The sequence below is a fragment of the Leptopilina heterotoma genome, unplaced genomic scaffold (genome assembly GCF_015476425.1).
Source record: "Leptopilina heterotoma isolate Lh14 unplaced genomic scaffold, ASM1547642v1 Lhet_10, whole genome shotgun sequence".
In the NCBI taxonomy this organism is placed as follows: Eukaryota; Metazoa; Arthropoda; class Insecta; order Hymenoptera; family Figitidae; genus Leptopilina; species Leptopilina heterotoma.
The window spans coordinates 1,154,370-1,173,947 of record NW_025110813.1 but is presented as its reverse complement, the minus strand read 5'-3'; the positions used below and the strand labels follow the sequence as shown (position 1 = coordinate 1,173,947).

Sequence of the window (19,578 nt, the reverse complement as noted above, 5' to 3'; positions counted from 1 at the left end):
AGGAGAACAGAATAAAAATAAACTTATAATAAATATTTTTTAATTTTCCCGTTTATATTCTAAATAAATAAATAAATTCATTAATTAATTAATTCTTCTGTGAAATTATGATTAATTAATCAAGTTACTCTGATTGGTTAATTATATATTATATAAATAAGAATTAAAATATTTGTATAAATAAAATATTTTTACTTTGTGAATAAAATATTTTTATTATGAAAATAAAATATTTTTACTATGTGAATAAAATATTTTTATTATATAAATAAAATATTTTTGTTGTATAAAGAAAACATTTGTAAGCAAAATATGTAAATATTATTATTAATATTAATTACTGTAATTAAATGTTTATAATTAATTATTGTAAAATTAATTAATGATTAATTGTACTGTAATTAATAGACCATGATTAGTTAACTTTACAATAATTGTTTTTCAATTACTAACAAAAAATTAATTATTTTTAATTATTCTAATTATTTTTAATATATTTAATTTCTTGAATTATTTTCTATATTTTATTTTGATACTTAACTATAACCATTAAAATTTAAACAAATGAATATTGAATTAATTTTATTAATTTGATTAATAATGAGGATGAATTAATGAGATGAGACAATGCGAGTAGTAAGAAAAAATTGTCCACTCACCTGATATTCATCCAAATTATAATTATTGTAGTCCAAGTTGTTTAATTCTTGATTTGAAATATTTTTATCATAAAATGTGCGAGCAAAAATTCCAGGGACAATTAACGTAATGACAAAAATAAGAATATAATTAAAAATTATTCCAAATATCGTGTTCGCCATTTGTGATTGCGTTTGTGCTTCGTTTTGATCGCTTTTATTTTCCTCTCCTTCTTCGAATCACGATTCCCTCCCCCCCTTTAATTTTCAATCACTCTCAGTCTCACGATGAATATTTTTTCATTAGACATGAAAACGAAGGTTAAAAAAAATTGGGGTTTAAAAAATTTGCTTTGAAAAAAGAAATAAAATTACACTTTTTTTTTAAAAAAAGAAGGACTTTTTCTTCCTTTTTTTTTAACACTTGTCGCAACTCTTTATTATGGGATTTGAATATTTATGGAATTTTTTAAATTATAAATTTTCAAAAAAAAATTTTCTCTATCATTTTATCAAGTGTACAGTTTTATTTAAAAAAATTTTTGGCGCGAAAAAATAATTTTTTTTTTTTTGATGCGATGCGTGTGCAATGTTACTGACACTTGTTACCACTTTCTGCAAAAAGCCCACCCTCTTCGTTATCAGAATGTGCAATGTGTCTCGACCGATGGTTTCTATGCTCTTCTATATACTTTCCTCTGCTTATGGTGGGAGCCACGCAAGCGCGAAAACTTGACAGTGTTTACATTATTGCGTACATACGAAAAAGAGTGAGAAAGAGTGTGAGTGTGAGAGAGAGAGAGAAACTTCGCCCCTTTTACAAACGTCATCCTCTTGTTTTATTTGATGAAGAGAGAATTTCACCCCCTGAAGAGCTGCGATTTCTGACCTCTCAATAGATACCTATATTGCGTAGGTGTGAAATAGTATTTTTGGCTCATTCGATTCTTCGTCTTTAATGATCAGTTTAGATACTTTTTTTCCTTCTTCATCTTTTTCTTCTTCTTTTCTTCCGTTTTTTCTTATATTTATGGACAATTTAGCTTCATGATGATTAATTGAATTTTTATAGTTTAACGTTCAATCTGATGCATTTTATTTCCTTTTCTATTTCTATACAATATATTCTGTATTAATGTTGAATACCTCAAGGAAGAATGTGTGAGGAAAAAATTCAGAGGGATGAATTTTTGATCGTTTCATCTTTCCTTGGATCAGATTTTATGGAGTCGAATTTCAATTTAGATGTAATTTAATCAAATGGAATTGATATTAGGGGTGTTTGAATTTTTATCTATTGTTTTTTTTATTTATTACTTTTTATTTATATTGTAGAAGGGATAAGTCATTTCGTACAAATTTCTGTGTTAAAGAATTTTTTTATTAAAAAATGTTTGCTTAAGACAATTTCTGTATACAAATAAAGTTCAGCAAAATAAAGTTTATGTTTGGCAATTTCGATTGAATGGAATTTATGTTTAATAAAATTCCTCTTTAAAAAAATTTCCGCTAAATAGAATTTCTGTTTAACAGTATTTCTGCTTAATAGAGTTTCTGTAGTCAGAATAAAATTGTATTATTTTTGTATTAAATTTCGGTACATTACAAAATTTTTGTTAAATGGAATTTCTGTTTAATAACATTTTTGTATAACAGAAATTCTGTATTATAGAATTTCTGGGTTAAAAAATATTTGCTAAATAGAATTTCCGTGTAACTTAACTTCTGCATGCAGAATAACGTTTTTCTTCAACAATTTCTATTCAATGGAATTTATGATTAATAGAATTCCTGCATAATAAAATTTTTGGTGATTTGAATTCCTGTTTAACAAAATTTCTGCCTAATAGAATTTCTGTTTAACAGTATTTCTGCTTAATAGAATTTCTGTAGTCGGAATAATTGCATTATTTTTGTATTAATTTTCGGTATAACAAAATTTTTCTAATTAAAATTCTTGTTTAACAAAATTTCTGCCTAATGGAATTTCTGTTTAACAGTATAGAAATACTAGCTAAATTTTTGCTGATTAGAATTCCTGTTTAACAAAATGTCTGCTTAATAAAATTTCTGTTTATCTAAATTTCTAGTTAATAGAATTTCTGCTTAATACAATCTGTTTAATGTCATTTCTGTATAACAGAATTTCTGTATTAAAGAATATCTTTGTTAAAAAATTTTTGTTTAATACTACTTCTTTATAACCTAATTTCTGTTAAATACAGTTTTTTTGAATAACAAAAATTTTGTATTGCATACATTTTGAATTAAGTTAAATTCTGCCTAATAGAATTTCTTTATGACAGAAATGTTTTTATTATTTTTGTATTAAATTTCGCTATTACAAAATTACCTGAGAATGTAAATTCTGTTAAACAAAATTTTTCGACAAAAAAATTTCCTTATTAAAGAATTTCTGTAATATTGAATTCCTGCTTAATAGAATTTCTTAATTAAAGAATTTTCGTATTACATAACTTCTGCTGAATGTAATTTCCTTTTGACAAATTCTACACATATTGAATGAAATAATTTATGTTCAATAGAAATTTTTTGTTTTGTTTTGTTTTGTTAAATGAAAATTCGGATATAAAAAATTCTGTCTACTAGTTTTATTCAATAGAATTTTTATTTTATCCTACAATATTTTAATTTAACACAGTTTTTCTTGAATTTATTTCTTAAAAATTAATTCGATTAAAGAAATTGTCTTTTTAATTTAAAGAAAAATTTGAAAATCAAAATTCTATTAAATTAAATTTCAGATAAAAAAATGTCTAGTGAATTTGAAAAAGCTGTAGAATGAGAATTGTTAATTCGAAAAATTATTTACATACGAAAATTCAATTCAATTAATTTTGAGTAAACTGATTATGAAAGTTCTTTTAAATTATAAATCTGGTAAATTACAACTTTGGTAAATTAAAAATTTAGTAAATTAAAAATTTAGTAAATTAAAAATTTAGTAATACATTACAAATCTGGGAAATTTAAAATCAGGTAAATTATAATTCTTGTAAATTAAAAATCCGGTGAACTACAAATCTGGTAAATTAAAAACCCAGTTAACTACAAATCTGATAAATTACAAATTTAGTAAATTAAAAATCTATTAAAATACAAATCTGGTAAATTCTAAGTCCGATAAATAAAAAATTTAGTAAATTACAAATCTGGAAAATTACAAATCCAGTAAATAAAAAATTTAGTAATAAATTAAAAATCTGGTAAATTAAAAATCAGGTAAACTAAAAATCTGGTAAACTCTAAGTCTTGAATAAAAATCCCATCTGTATAAAATATTCTCGTAACAACAACTTTGTATGAAAAGTTTTGTGCTACAAATGTCGTTGGAAATTATATATTATATACAACATCTCTAAACAAGATTGCCAGTTCCCCATTATGTTTAGCAAAATAATATTCCATTGTTTAATATTATATACCATTATTATCAGTAGTTTATTTTCTATTTGTCATTTTACGTCAAAAGATTGTTTAAACACCTAAAACCTAAAAAAAAAAAAAATAAAAAGCGAAACGCCCAAAAATGATCAAATCTACCTCAAATACCAAATTTTTAAATTTTATTATTAAAATCCCAATAAATTATTAATTCCCAAATTTTATTGTACGACTATTACTTTTTCATCCTTTTTTATTTACATATTATACAGTAAATATAATTATATCAAATAAACCTCTGCCTTGATGTATTTATCAAGATAAAAAGGTGTATGACCTATACGCGTGTCGATATTTAAGTCGGTTAAATAAATACAGTAAGAAACATCTATTATCCAATAGGATTCTTGCTGTGATTAATATATTTGACCCATATATTTATAAAAAAAACTATCTTTTTTTGCCGCTTTAAATCAACAAGTTTTTTTTTCTAAATGGGTTAAAGGTATTGTTTAACCATTTCAAAAATGTTACGTAGAGTACAAACTTTGTTTTAATAATCTCAATAGATCTAGGTTATATATTTATAAATATGTTAGATAAATATTTTGTTTTGTTTTCAAAAAAGAAAAAAAAAAAGAAAGAAAAAAAATCTCATCCATTTATCATTTTTAATTGACTGTGGAGTGCTGCGCGAATATATCAATCAATAATCGATAGTAAATTTTCTGTTTTGTGTCAATTATAAGATTGAGTAAAACTTATAGGGATGCTTAAAGCGTCTACTATTCTATAATAGTGATATCGAGGGGAAAAAATTTACTGTTTATATTCTGAAAATATGAGACAGCTGTGCTTTTTCAAATATAAATTACATTTTTTTTTTGGCATTGATTGTTGGGAGAATAATAAATTTTTTTCTGTACAGAAAGATTAAACTTATTTTGACATTTTAACTTTTTATATTTTAATATTAATGAATTTTCAAATATAATGTATCATCTTTTTGTTTTTTTTGTTTTCCTTTGTGTTTAAATACGCTTTTTGTTTTTTAAACATGTTTTTAACCCCCTTTTTAAATTATAAAAAACAATGAAAGTTTTTTGTTAATAAATTTCTTTTGTTCAAAAATAGTTAATCAGAAAAATTCGATATACTAATTTTCCAAAGAGAAAATATCAAAAAATTTGCATAGAAAAAAATTCCTTTATCTTTATTATTTTTTAGTTTTCAAATATATTTTTTCTTTTTAAATATGTTTTTAGTTTTTAAAAATATTCTTTTTTATATCTGACTTTTGTTTTTCGAAACAAAACGTAAGTAAATAAACAAGTATCACATATGTCAAAAAATGATAATTAATTTTTAATTAAAATTCTTGTCTAACGGTGGGGAATTAAAATAAGCTTCGTCCCGACATTTTCTCTTCATTGTCATACATATATGGAAAACTCATTTATTTCGCATGTTTTCACTAAAAATATTAACCACAATTTCTTCTATTATGTTTAATTGCATTTTTTTCTCTGTCTTGGCAAAATATTGGATTTTTTTTCTATGATGTTTATTGTTTATGAAAATAAGCTTTTTTCTTTCGTTGAAAATTAATTTCTAAATGCGAATGAAAAACGAAAGTGTAAACAAGAATTTTTTTATGTGTTTTTTTTATATAAATATATATATTTTTTTTATTTCGTTTCAAATTATGTTCTTTAAAGCAAATCAGAAAGAAATAAAATAAAATAAAATTTAAATTAATCAACACTATGAATTTTCCAACAATTTTTAAATCACAAAAGCATTTCAGGGAAAGTGAAATTTCCAATGTGAAAATACGTCGACGGATTTCATAACGCTTATACGATAAAGGATGAAGAGAAAAAAAAAGTATTTTCAGACCTAATACAGTAGAATTTTTTGTTTACAAATATATTTTTTTTTAAATTGTCGATCACGAAAATTTTAAATAACTTTTTAGACAAAAATTCATAGAAAAAGTTGGATAGAAAAATATTTTTTCTTCTAAATCGTTAATTATAAACGTTTTGAAATTCAATAACGTGAAAATTTATAATAGTTCAAAGTGGAAAAAATAAAATTACTTAGTTACAAATCTTTTTTTTTTAAATTAAAAACAAAAAATTAATCCTATTCTTTATTTTCTATTTTTAAATTAGGAAAAAAAATATTTAAACTCTAAATCGGTTCTAATGAAAGAGTATAAACAATTCAATTTTTAACAAAAACAATTAAATGTTGTAAATTAAAAATTTGACGTAATTAAAAAATATTCTAAATTAAAAATATAATAATTAAACATTATTTTAATTTTTAAAATTAAATATCTAATGCAGGGTTGACACAAAAATTAAATTTTGTTTAACCTTGATTTTTCCCTGATCTTCATTTAAAATTTTGACTTTTTTCCTGACTTTCTCCCTGAGAATATTATGATTCACTTTAAAAATCAGTAGATACTCAAAAAAAATGTTCTATTACATTTATTTATGAATTTCTTTATTTTTAAAATTATTCGAAAGCATCAACATCAGGATTTCAATTCAATTATGATTTCCTAGAATTTTTTACTAAAATTCTTCTTTAAATCAATTATTTTTAATAATTTTTTAAAAAGTTCTTTGAGAATTTTCATATATGAATTTGTTTACAATTCAATTTTACGAAATTTCGATAATTCGGAAATTCTTTAATTAAATATATATTATAAATAAAAACATCAAATAACTTTTAAAACAATTCAATTAAACTTTTTCAAAAAAAATAATTTTACTGAATTGACAGTGAAAAATTCAAATTTTCAAAGATTTTAATTAGAAACATTTTCAAAATTTAATTATTTCTAAAAATGTCATGCTATAATGCTTTTAATATTCAATTATTATCTAAAATTTTGATATAAAATTCATTTTTAAATCGATTTTTATTAAAAAATTCTGCGAGAATTCAATTATTTATAAATACAAAAATAAATCATTTATTAAATAATTGAATATTTCTTAAAATTAAATTTTTATAAATTTGGTTGGGGTACAGTTTTTCTAAAACGTATTTTCTAATTTTTTATTTTCTAAAAACTTTTTTTCTATAATAAAGGTGAATTTTTAAAAAACTTTTTTCTAATGAAGGTGATTTTCTAATTTTCTTTCTTCTAATAAAGGTCATTTTCTAAAAATTTCTTTTTCTAATGAAGGTAATTTTCAAAAAAAATTTTTCTAACAATATTCAATTTTTGTAATCTTAATGAATAGATGTACGATTAAAATTAAACTTATGAAAATTTTTTAATTTTAAAAAAAAATACTTGAGATTTCGTTAAAAAATTATATTAAAAAATAGAAATTATGCAAATTTTTTAACAAAATTTTAAAATAATCTCTTTACAAATTGTAATTAACTAATAGAAATTACAGGAATTTTTTTCCTAAAGATATTTAAAATTTTCTAAAAAAATGTTTCATAAATAAAATAATTTTGGAAATTTTTGTATAAAAATGGTGCAAATTATTATTTTTTTTAAAGAAGAACAGAAGTTTGTTAACAAATTGTGATAAGAAACAGTAATTTTATAAAATTTTTTTCTACCTTTTCAAAAAGAAATTAAAAATTTTGTAAACAAAATTGTGATTGAGAAACAGGTAATATGCAAAATAGTTTCTATTTTCTTAATCTTAATTTTTTTTAATAATTTTCTAACATTCATAAAAATTATGGAATTTCACAAATTTTAGGAAAATAAATATTATAAATCATTACTTTTTAGAAAAACTTTTTTTAGAAATCGAAACTTGTTAGAAAAACTTTTTTTAGAAAACAGATTTCATTAGAAATTGCTTTTTTTAGACAAAAACGATTAGAAACTATGTTTTAAAAAAAGTGACCACCTACCATAAATTTTATCAACAAATATTTTTAAATAATTGAATTCTTTTGACGAATTTTAATAACATTTTTAAGAATAATAATTACATTTTTCGAGAAATTCGATTAAAATTGTATTAAAAATAATTGAAATTTTGCTATGAGTTTTATTATTTGTGAATATAATTCAATTCCTAAAAAGAATTTTATTATTTACGAAAATAATTGAATCCCTGTAAAATTTTTATTATTTATGAAAATAATTAAATGTTTGCGTAGAATTTTATACAAATTTTGATTAAATAATTGAATTCTTTTGAAAAATTTTATTGAAATAGTAGATATTGAAAATCATTGAATTGAGGAAAATTTTTGAAAATAATTGAATTTTGAAGAAAAATTTTATTATTTATAATTAGATAATTGAAATTTTGACGAGAAATTAAAAATTTTTTTAGTATATAATATTGAATTTGTGGGAAGAATTTTATTACTTTTGAAAATAATTGAATTTCTTCAATCATTTGTAACTTCTCCAAAATTCATTTTTATAGTGTTTTAACTAAAATTTTTTTATAAATCCTTTATTTTTAATAATTAATTAAATATATTATTAAAAAATTTAACTATATTTTCAGAAGAATTCGAATTACTTAAATTTTTCCAAAATCTAAGTTCTTCAAAATTTCTAATTAAATTCATTCAAAATTGAAATATTATAAAATTTTAAATTGAAACCTTTTGAAGTTTATCCATTTATGAAAATTGTAAACGCAATTCTTTTAAAATTCAATTAATTGAAAAATTAAAATTTCTCTTTTAAATACGAAAGCAGAAAATATAGAGTAAGATAAAAGTTTTCTTTCTATTATTTATCAGATTCGCACTTCTAAAGAATTTTAACAGCTTATTTTTCATAAGGAATTGAAAAAAGGTTTTTTCTTCTCCTTCTTTCTAAATCTTTCCACTAATTTATTACCGCAATAAAGTGTGGAAAAAAGAATTCGTCTATCTTATTTAGTACCTCTCTGAGAATTTAACAATTACCAACAAACTCACAGGACTAGGAGAATCGTCCTGGGAATATATAGATAGGGAACAAGTCTTGAATTACTATAAAAGTTCTTCTAGTCACGCCAGAAAGAGTGAGAGAGAAAGAGAGAGGGAGAGAGAATTTTCTCAATGGGTCATTGACCCACGTCTTAGTTTGTATTTCCGCTATCTCACCCTCAGGAAGTGTAATTCAATTCAGCAATTTCAAACTTTTCTTGCATTCAATTTTCTTTACTACTTTTCCATTTTATATTGACGAGTTGTGACGTGTTCTCCATTCGATGCAATGTAAATTCACCGCCCTAACCCTTTTTTATTTTTTTCAATTCAGTTCACGAGTAAAGGAACACTTTGTTTTCTTTCCACACAAAAAAAAAGATATTGTACAGATTTTTTCATAAATTTGTCATTTTTACTGTTTTGGAGCACCTATGATTTTTTTTCCTCGGGGTATATAAAAATATTTTTTTTTGTATTTTTATTTATTAATTTTTATAACGTTCGTAAAAAACATAGCGTTTGTTCAATATTTTCTGTATTTTTCTCAACTTTATAAACAATTTAATGTTTTTACGACTTGAAATAACATTTATGGTTGCATTTAAAGTTGCAGTTGTGTATTTAAACTAACGAAATTGCTTTGAAAATTGCCGGCATTTTGTCCGTTGGAATCTTCTCTTGTAATTTGGAGAAAATCGCAAATTTTCTCCAGAGCTGCGAATTTTGGTTTCATTTTATTTCATCAGATGTATTTTTTTTATATTTTCTATAGAAAAAACAATATATTTGACTCGGAGTCCACTAAAGTATTTATTTGTTTCTAATAAATGTTATTTGAATACAAATACAAATTTTATTTGCGCTAAATTTTTATTTAGGAAAAATTTTGTTTAAGGGGAGAAACCACAATTAGGATGTTGATTTTCAAGCGTTTTTAATGAATTTTTTTTGAAAGGGAAAAAATGATTTAAATTTATTAAAACTTGGACATTATTTTGATTAATATCTCAGCAACATTTTACAATTTTTTTTTAAAGTTTTTCAGTCTAAAATTTAAAAGTTATAAATTGTTTTTGTATAAGACGCTACGTTGTCGGATTTTGTAAAATAAGCGTAAAACTTGCAAGCTCACAATTTTTATCTAAAAGCAAAAACAAATTTTTTCTCACATTATTTACATCATTTATTATTAACTAAAAAATTACGAAATTGATTTTTTTTAATTACATTTCTTTTAGTTGAACAATTTTGAAACAAACAATTTTATAGAAATTCGTATAAACACTGGGTTGCTACGCTTTTGCTCTTTTCAAATTCCCTGACTTTTCCAAGTTTTCCAGGTTAAAAAACGGAATTTTTCCAGGTTTTTAAAATGAAAATTATTCGAAAACATCAATAACTTCATTTTTAAATAAATATTTAATCATTATTTCTTTTTATAGAAAAATTAAGATATTCAAAAACTAAATAATTCTTTAATTTTTTTTTAATAATTTTTTAAACAGTTCTTCTTTGTAAATTTTCAAATTCTTTTGTTTACAATTTAATTTTACGAAATTTCGATTATTCTGCCATTTTTCAATTAAATATATTAGAAATTAAAAACTTTAAATAATTAAAAAAAATTCCATTAAACTTATTGAGAAAAATTAATTTTATAGAATTCTTAATTAAAAGCATAAAAAGTACAAATTTTCAAAGATTTTAATTTGAAATTCATTTTTAAATCAATATTTACTAGAAAATTCTACGAGAATTAAATTATTTAACTATAAAAATAAATATTTTATTAAACAATTTATTGTTTCTTAAAATTGAATTTTCATAAAGAATTTTATCAACAAATTTTTAAATAATTGAATTCTGCCAAGAATTTTATTAAAACTTTTGAAAATCAATTATTTGTAAATTTTTAAACATAATTGGATTTCCGCGAAGAATTTTACTAAAATTATTTTGGAAAAAATTGAATTGTTACGCAAAGAATTTCATTAAAATTATTGAAAAATAATTTTATTCTTTAAAGAAATTTAATTAAAAATGTATTGAAAATAATAGAATTCTTAAGAAGAATTTTTTTTACATTTTCTAGAAATAATTGAATTCTTTCGACGAATTTTAATAAAATTTTTGAGAATAATAACTTTTTCCAGGAATTCCATTAAAATTTTATTAAAAATAATTGAAATTCAGCATTGAGTTTTATTATTTATGAAAATAATTGAACCCCTGTAAAAAATATTAATATTTATGAAAATAATTGAATAAAATATGAAAATAATTTGTAAATAATTGAATTCCTGTGAAATGTTTGCGTAGAATTTTATAAAAAAGTTTTTTAACCAATTGAATTCTATTAGGAATTTTTATTAAAGTAGTAGATATTAAAAATCATTGAATTGAGGAAAGTTTTTGAAAATAATTAAAATTTTGCAATGAATTTTATTAAAATTTTTGAAAATAATTGAATTTTGGCGAAGAATTTTTCTATTTATAGATAATAATTGAATAGTTGACGAGAATTTTTTTTTAAATTGTTGAAAATAATTGAATTCTGGTAAGAATTATATTAATTTTTAAAAATATTTCAATTCCTGCGAAAAATTTTATTAATTTTTGAAAATAATTGAATTTTTGTGAAAAAATCTATCAGTTTTTAAAAATAATTAAATTTTACTAATTTTAAAAATAATTGAATTTCTGTTAAGAATTTTACTAATTTTTTGAAAATAATTGAATTTCTGCTAATAATTTTAATAATTTTTTGAAAATAATTGAATTCCTGTGAAAATTTTTACTAATTTTGAAAAGTAATTAAATTCTTGAGAAGAATTTTATTTAAAATTTGTGAAAATAATTGAACCCTGCGAAGAATTTTATTAATTTTTAAAAAGAATTGAATTCTTGTAAAGAAATCTATCAGTTTTTGAAAATAATTGAATTTCTGTATGAAGAAATCTATTAATTTTAGAAAATAATTGAATTTCTATTAAGAATTTTACTAATTTTAGAAAATAATTGATTTCCTGTGAATAATTTTACTAATTTTAGAAAATAATTGAATTTCTGTGGAAAATTTTACTAATTTAAAAAAAATAATTGAATTTCTGAGAAGAATTTTACTAACTTTTGAAAATAATTGAATTTCCGCAATAATTTGCAATTGCTTCAAAATTCAATTTGTTTTAGTGTTTTTAACTAAAATTTTTCGATAAATACATTATTTTCAATAAAACTGGTTTTAAATATATGATATTAAAAAATTTAACTAATTTCAGAAGAATTTTAGTTTAAACATTTTTTTAAAAATCTTTTTTTATATTTCTAATTAAATTCATTTAAAATTAAAATTTTACAAAATTTCAAATCAAAATCTTTTGAGAAATAAACACAATAACTTTAGAAAAAAACAATTTTCCAGGATTTTGATAAAAATTCCCTGACATTTCCAGGTTTTCCAGGTTTCCAGGTTGCGTAGCAACACTGAAACAACATTTAAATGCAACAGTCGAGAACAAAATTTTCTGCATGATGCGCTCATCTTTCGCAATCATGTGCGTTTTTTAATCTCTTCACGTCCACATTTAGTGAATTGTAAAAGGATCCATATTGGAAAATGTTTTTCAAAAAGTCATTTTAATTAAAAGGATTCTGCTCACAATTTAACTAGCACGTTTCAACTATAATTAACAGCTAATAAACATTCTGTCTGGCAGTGTCGTTCGGACGTGACAAACGAGTTTGCGTCCTCATCTTCTCTCTTATATACAATGTTATCCTACCTTGTGGTATGCACATTATGTCAATTTAAATCGGTATATAAAATTTTAAATTATTCGAGATGAAAAAAATATTATTTCCAGTCAAAAAAGAAAAAAAAATGCTGCACAGAATTGTTCTTTTTAAACCGAGGGTATTATTTATTTCCTGGTATCGATGACAACAACGATGACTAAAAGCAATTTTATCCCAATTGTTGTGATGTAGACAAAAAATCTTTGGAATACGTTTTTTTTAAATTACTTTTTAACAAATTATTATTTATCGTGTTTTTTTTGCCCTGTATTAACACTTTGCGAAATTGAAAATTGAAACAATATATCACTTCCATCTTTTTGGTGCAAACTTGGAGTCCGATTTTTAACATCATACTGTATGCAGAGGTGTAGAACTAGCATAAAAAAGTAATACAATAATTATGCGTTTTCTGAGAAGCTGCGCATCTAAAATCAAACCAAAAAAATATGGGAATGCAGAGATGGGATTGAACTTGCAAATAAAAAATAATATTCTAACTAATATACAGTTTTTTGAAAATAGCTGAGCATCTAAGAATCATTTGCCACCAGGACTCTTGACAGATTTTGGTGAATTATCTTAGTCTTTAAGTAATTGCAGCATACATTCGAAAATCATGACGCTCCTGATTCATTAAATCTTGCGTAAAGAAGTAAAAATAATTACAATTCCAGTCGAGAAATGTCTGATGGGTATTCTAAAGAAATGGGTGCCTAGAGGTACTTCACATTAATGCTAAGTAATAAAAAAAATCCCCCGAGTTCTTTAATCAACAGAGTTAATATTTAGAATTCATTGTTCCCTTTAAGATTAAACGAAACAATCTTCCATTGATGGCAACATTTATACATCCATTTAAAATTTTCAAAATCCACTCTTTTGCGCGATGGTAGTTATTTATATCTCAATAGATCTGATTTCATTTTATGTCCAGACAAAGAGAATGAAAGTATTAAAAATTGGCGACAGTGCAAATCTTTTCGAGAAATATAAAATTTTTCATCATGACTAAAGAAAATGATCGGATTTCAAGAAAATCGAGTTTTCGAAATATCATTTCTTTTTTTATATCACTTGGACTGTCCCGCGGTTAACGAACCATTTATTATATAAAATTCTTGCTTCTATATTTGGATGGAGAGAATCTATTTTTAAAAAAAAGCTGAGAGACTTTTCTTGGGGTGTATATATAGTATGGAGGGATGTAGACTTAAAAATCATTAAAGAAATTTCATTCAAGAAGGGTAAAGGAGAAATATCACTTTCAAAGTTAACTGAAAATTATTTTATCGATTCAGGTCAAAGTCGTGCAGTCATGATTATGTCGTTACTCCATATAGCAAAAGCCATTGACGACTGCTTGAGTCCTTTTGATACTTATCGCAATTTTATGACGCTCGATTTATCTCCTTTATATGTTTACTCTTCCCACCTATATTCATTAAGAACTTTTATTTTCAATATCACAAAGAATCCATTTTTCCAAATTGTTATGATTTTTATTGACTAAATTTTAATTTCCTTAATTCTAATTCTTTGAAATCCATTTCTTTTAATTCGAATTCTTTGAAATCTATGATAATTGTTCGTAATTCTGATTCTTTTAAATCTAAATAAAAAATAAAGATAAAATAAAGATCTATTTAAATCTTAACAAAAAGAATAATTGATAAATTACTAAATAGACGAAATTGTCTTGAAATTTTTGATGAACAGCTTTTGTTGACAAGTATAAAAAAACTTATACAACGCATTATAATTCTGCAATTAAATTAATTGGTATTAAATTGATAATTTATAACAAGTTATAAATTGAAAACAAGTTTTCATTATTGATTTATGACGAGTAATTAAAGCAAATTCTCATTGTTCGTATAAATTATTATTGACTGTAATATCTTGCATATATACAACATATAAATTGTGAATTCGTAGAAATACGAAAAGTGGGAATTAACTTTGTTTTAATCGTGTGCGATTTGTTGATCGACAGTTTTGCCCTTTGCCTTTTTCTCCAAGTTTGTCCTCCTTTTTTTTTATTACAATTTTGATGGTCACATCTTTTAATTAAATTTGCCGCTCACACAGCTTGAGTATATGTTCAATTGATTGTTAGAGGCAATCTGCCACTATAGACGTTTGACTTTGGTCAAAGTTTTCTTCCATCCAACGTGTAAATACTATTGGCGCCGTTACGATCGGAAAAAGACATTAATTTTTTTTTTATAACTTATAATAACTGAAACGGGAAGAGGGAAAAATTGTTATATATACCTTTTTGCGATATTGGTCTCTTCTTGTTGCGAGCACTTACTTTTTTGTTTGCTTTTATTTTCTTTTTGCATTTTCTTCTGAATTATGAATCTAAGAGATAATTTGTTTTGAGGTTTGGTTTTTTGTTAGTAGTAGGTTTTATTTGGATTTGTATTAAAACTGTTTTTAGCGAAACTGTTACTGATTTTTTTATTTTCGTGGCGGAAAGTGAATTCAGATTTGAATGGTTTGTTAAAAAGGAAAAATAATTAATTCTATTTTGAATGGAGCATTTAGGAGCAGGAATTGTCTGGAGATAATGACAGATTATTGATTTTGGTTCTTGAAATTTGTCCGAATCTTAAACCAATTTAAGTATCGACAACAAATTGGTCCAAAGTTTTTAGGCTTCGATAGCAGATTTCTGTAGAACCTAAATTATTTTCTACAATAAGTTTAACCGAAATTTTTAGTTCTAGACAAAAGTTTCGTTTGAAGCCAAAAGTTTGTTGAAAATCTTTGTTCAGATTTGTCATAAAAAATTATGATTTGACAACAACATTATTCGAAACGAACTTCGAAAGTCATCTTAGAACAGTTTTACAAATTGTTCATTTTGCAGATTTTTGATTTTGGGAACATAGTATGTCGAGAAAGGAATTTCGACATTAACAACTAATTCCTTCTGATTTTTGACATTCGATATCTGCAACTAATCCAAGTGTGGCTAACAGTATGGCCCAAATTTTTTAGTCATCAGATTCCTGTAGAAACTGAATTAAATTTGACAACTTTTCTCGAATCCGAAACAGTCTTTTCAGCAACTATAGCTAATTTCATAAATGTTTTTTCTTCTTTTCAAGAAACATTAATGCCTAACGGAAATTTAATTTTAGAAGTACATCCACATTGAATTTTGAGAACAATAACATTAACCAAAACCAGGATTCAATTTTGAGAAAAGAGCATTGTCTGGAAATAAACTTCGAATTTGTCGATAGTTTGTCGAGAAGCGGCTCCAGACATCAATAAAACGGATTCATTCGAAATCGAATGTAGGTTTCGAGAACAGCATTGACCGAAACTAATCCAATTAAAGTGTCGACAACAGTTTTATCAGAATTTTTTTCCGCAAGTTTTCTCAGTATTTTTATTCTGAATCAAAATTGATTTCATTGACACCTTTTTACATACACATACACATACACAACAATAAAAAATTAAGAACCATCAAAAAGATGTTTAAGAAAATTGTAATTGATTTGAATTGTAATTATGATTTTAATTAAAAAGAAGAATTGAAACAATTTTAAATTTATTCTGATCGGAAGAGATTTAGGAAACTGTTAGATAAATAGCGTTTTAGATAACAAAAGGGAACTATAGTGAATCAAAATCTCAATTTGTTTACTAACAAATAATGTCATAGATTTTCACATAAAATTTACAAGTGAACAGTCTATTTGTTGCTTTTCTAATGCATAACAAATTAATGTCCCTCTGACGTAAAATTGGATTCCTGAACTACCCACCTGCAAACACTTCACATTCTCATGAAATTTTCAATCTCTGTTTATTGTTACAACAACATTTTTTCATTAATTTTAATAACTTCCTTGTAATAAAATTTCAATAATAAGTTAAAAATTTGCCTCTCATGTTTTTTTTCCTGCAACATGGGACCAACAAACTGAAACGATTTTTGGTCCCAATAAAAATTGTTTAAGTATAAAGAAAGTAATTCACCTTGTTCAGATTACAAATTTAATTAAATTTATTTTTTATTTACATTACCTATTTAAATTTATTTTTCCACTTATTTACTTCTTGACTGAAACATAATCTTGAAAATAATTTTGGAGAAGTTACAGTAACAATTCTTATAAATTATTTATTAAATTTCAAAGGATTTGAAATTTTTTAAAATCTTAATTCCTGTGGAAAAATAATAGTAATGATTAAATATCTATTTATTTAAAAAAACTGTTCATGTTCTGAATAAATTTACATTTAAAGATATTCAAAAATGTATTACAAACATTTTTTTGTGCATCTAATTTTTTTAGAGTCGATTAGAATATTCTTTAGGCTCAGGGAAAAAGTGAAAGTTCTGTCTGGAAATCAGGAAAAAGTTAGGCGAAAATAGAATAAAATTTTCGTTGCAAACTCAGATAATAATTTTCAAGGAAAAATATTTCTTGAATTGAAAATTAATTTGTTTTTAGAAGAAATAATAAAGTTCTACTGGCAAGGACAAATAAATAAATTTCTCATCGAATTTTTAACGTAATTTTTTCAATTCTTTTTTTTTAAACACTGAATTATAATAGTTACAAGAGGAGTCCGATTTCGCGACACTGAAAATCAATCAGAGCATGAACTTGTTGGTCCATGAAAGCTATAATGGAATCTGGGAATGGGTTCGCGATTAAAGACTTTTCTAAGGTAGCAAGCACTCAACCACCCGCTGACCTTTTTAAACCATGTGAAGCAAAATCGAGAGAAATCTTTTGCCTACTGCGCGAAAACTATGTATTTTGCTTGCGTCATTAAAGCTCCCACTTCCGGGTCATTAAGTCATTAAACTTGTATTTTATAATGAAAAAAAATCACTTTTCTTTGAAATAAAAAAAAATTTTTCTTTTCTTCGAACAATTTTACACCGACTTGCAATTTTTTTCGAAAAGAAAAAAGAATCCATTCTCTGTGAATTATTTCTAATGCTTTTAAAAATATTTTAAGCGTTCTCAACGTTTTTTTAAAATTAGCTTCGAATTAAAAAACTTGAACTTTTGAATACTATTTTTGAAATCTTATTAAAAATTTAAAATCTTTTTAAAACATTTTTTGGGCATTTTTTTGTTAGTCGTTTCAAAAAATTGTATTTAAAAAAATACATCTTTGTTAAATATTTATTTTTATTTTGGAAAAAAAAGTGAGAACAATTTTTATATTTATTTATTAAACAGGCAAAAAGACTTTAAATACAAAAAATTTAAATCCATAAAAAACCTATTTATTTATATATCAAAAATAAATATTAACAGTTAAAATAATATTGCCATAAAACCAGATATAAAAATATAAATAAATATTAAATTTTTTTTTTAATTTTGACTAAATAATAGGGAAAACAATACTTAATTAAGTAATAAATTTTATCAGCAAATATTGAATTTTTGAGATCCCATTAAAATTTAATTTTCTTTTTTAATATAAAAAGTAAAGGATTTTAATTACAATTAAATTATACACTTAAATCGCAAGAAAACAATTTTTATCATGAAATTAAGGAATAAGTACAATTTTAAAAGGTAAAAAAAAATACTTTGGAGATATAAAATATGAAAAATTTCTTAACTTTTATTTAATAAGGTAATAATAATTTATTTTATGAAATCCTTTTTATTACTTGTGGAAAAATTTTTACGAGACTCTTAAATGACCACTTATTTCAAAAACTTGAGAGAAGATTAAAAAGAATTTTTCTAAAAAAAGTTAGATGTCAAAGATTTGTATTGTGGGAACAAAAAAAATTTTTTTGAAAAATATTGCCATTTAATAACTTTTATTAAATGTCAACAATTTTATTTTTGTAATATAGTAAAAGGCAATATTGTAAAAGATATTAAATATCTCAAAAGCGCGTTTGTATTATAGAACTAGGACAAAAGCAAATTTACGAAAAAAAGAAGAAAAAATTGCAAATATTTAAATAAATTCCTAAAAATAGATGCTGCAAGACATTTATTTAAATTAATATTTTAATTAAAATTTAATTTAATTACATTTAAATTAGAATAAATTATAATTTTATTAAAAAATGTTATTCTTTTAAATTGCAATTTAATTTAAAATTGTTTTTAAAAAATTGTAATTTCATTTAACATTGTTTTTAATTCATCAATTAAAATTGAAATTAAAAACATTAAAATTTAAATATATAAATTATAAATGTTTTAAGTTAAACTTAAATTATTTTTAATTTCGAAAAATTATAATTGGAATTAATTATACTTAAATTAAATTAAAATTCAATTTAAGACTATTTTGAAGTAACTTATAAAAGTTATAATTCGACTTTAATTATTTTTAAATGATAAAATTATAATTTAAACTGTTTTAAGTGAATTTAAATTAAAATTAATAAAATAAAATTACTGAATGAAAACTTTCGTTGTTTAAAATTAACGGAATTTTTAAACAGTTATAAAAAACTTCTCTTATTTCTTTTCTTTATTTACTTATTTATTTTTTGAATAAATAAATAGGTAAATAGGCTACTTTTGCCGTCTAAATTTATCAAATAAATAATACAATTCAACAGAAAGTAGATAACGTAATATTAGTATAAAAATTGTTAATTTGCTTTTGTTTTCATAAATAAAAATTTTGTATATTTAATGTTTATAAAAAAAATATCATAAATATTTTTGAAAATAAATGTAATGAAAAATATGTTTATTGTTAATTAAAAGAAAAAATATAAAAAAACACATCTCTCGAATGGTTAAATATTTAAAAGCAAAAATCGATCAAAAATTTAAAATAC

At 22.7% G+C, this 19,578-nt stretch overlaps 2 protein-coding genes across 2 annotated transcripts in view; one reads left to right on the top strand and one right to left on the bottom strand.

The window, feature by feature from the left end:
* LOC122498603 overlaps positions 1-1,302 on the bottom strand; it is a 58,893-nt gene extending 57,591 nt beyond the window's left edge. Inside the window, exon 1 of the mRNA XM_043606413.1 lies at positions 660-1,302. Coding sequence (XP_043462348.1) covers positions 660-821 — 162 coding nt within the window. The 5' untranslated portion in view covers positions 822-1,302. The remainder of the gene's footprint in view (positions 1-659) is intronic.
* Positions 1-12,715, top strand: part of LOC122498611 — a 73,662-nt gene extending 60,947 nt beyond the window's left edge. The window contains exon 3 of the mRNA XM_043606425.1: positions 12,428-12,715. Within this exon, the coding sequence (XP_043462360.1) occupies positions 12,428-12,619 (192 nt within the window). The 3' untranslated portion in view covers positions 12,620-12,715. The remainder of the gene's footprint in view (positions 1-12,427) is intronic.
* The last annotated feature ends 6,863 nt before the right edge of the window (positions 12,716-19,578 follow it).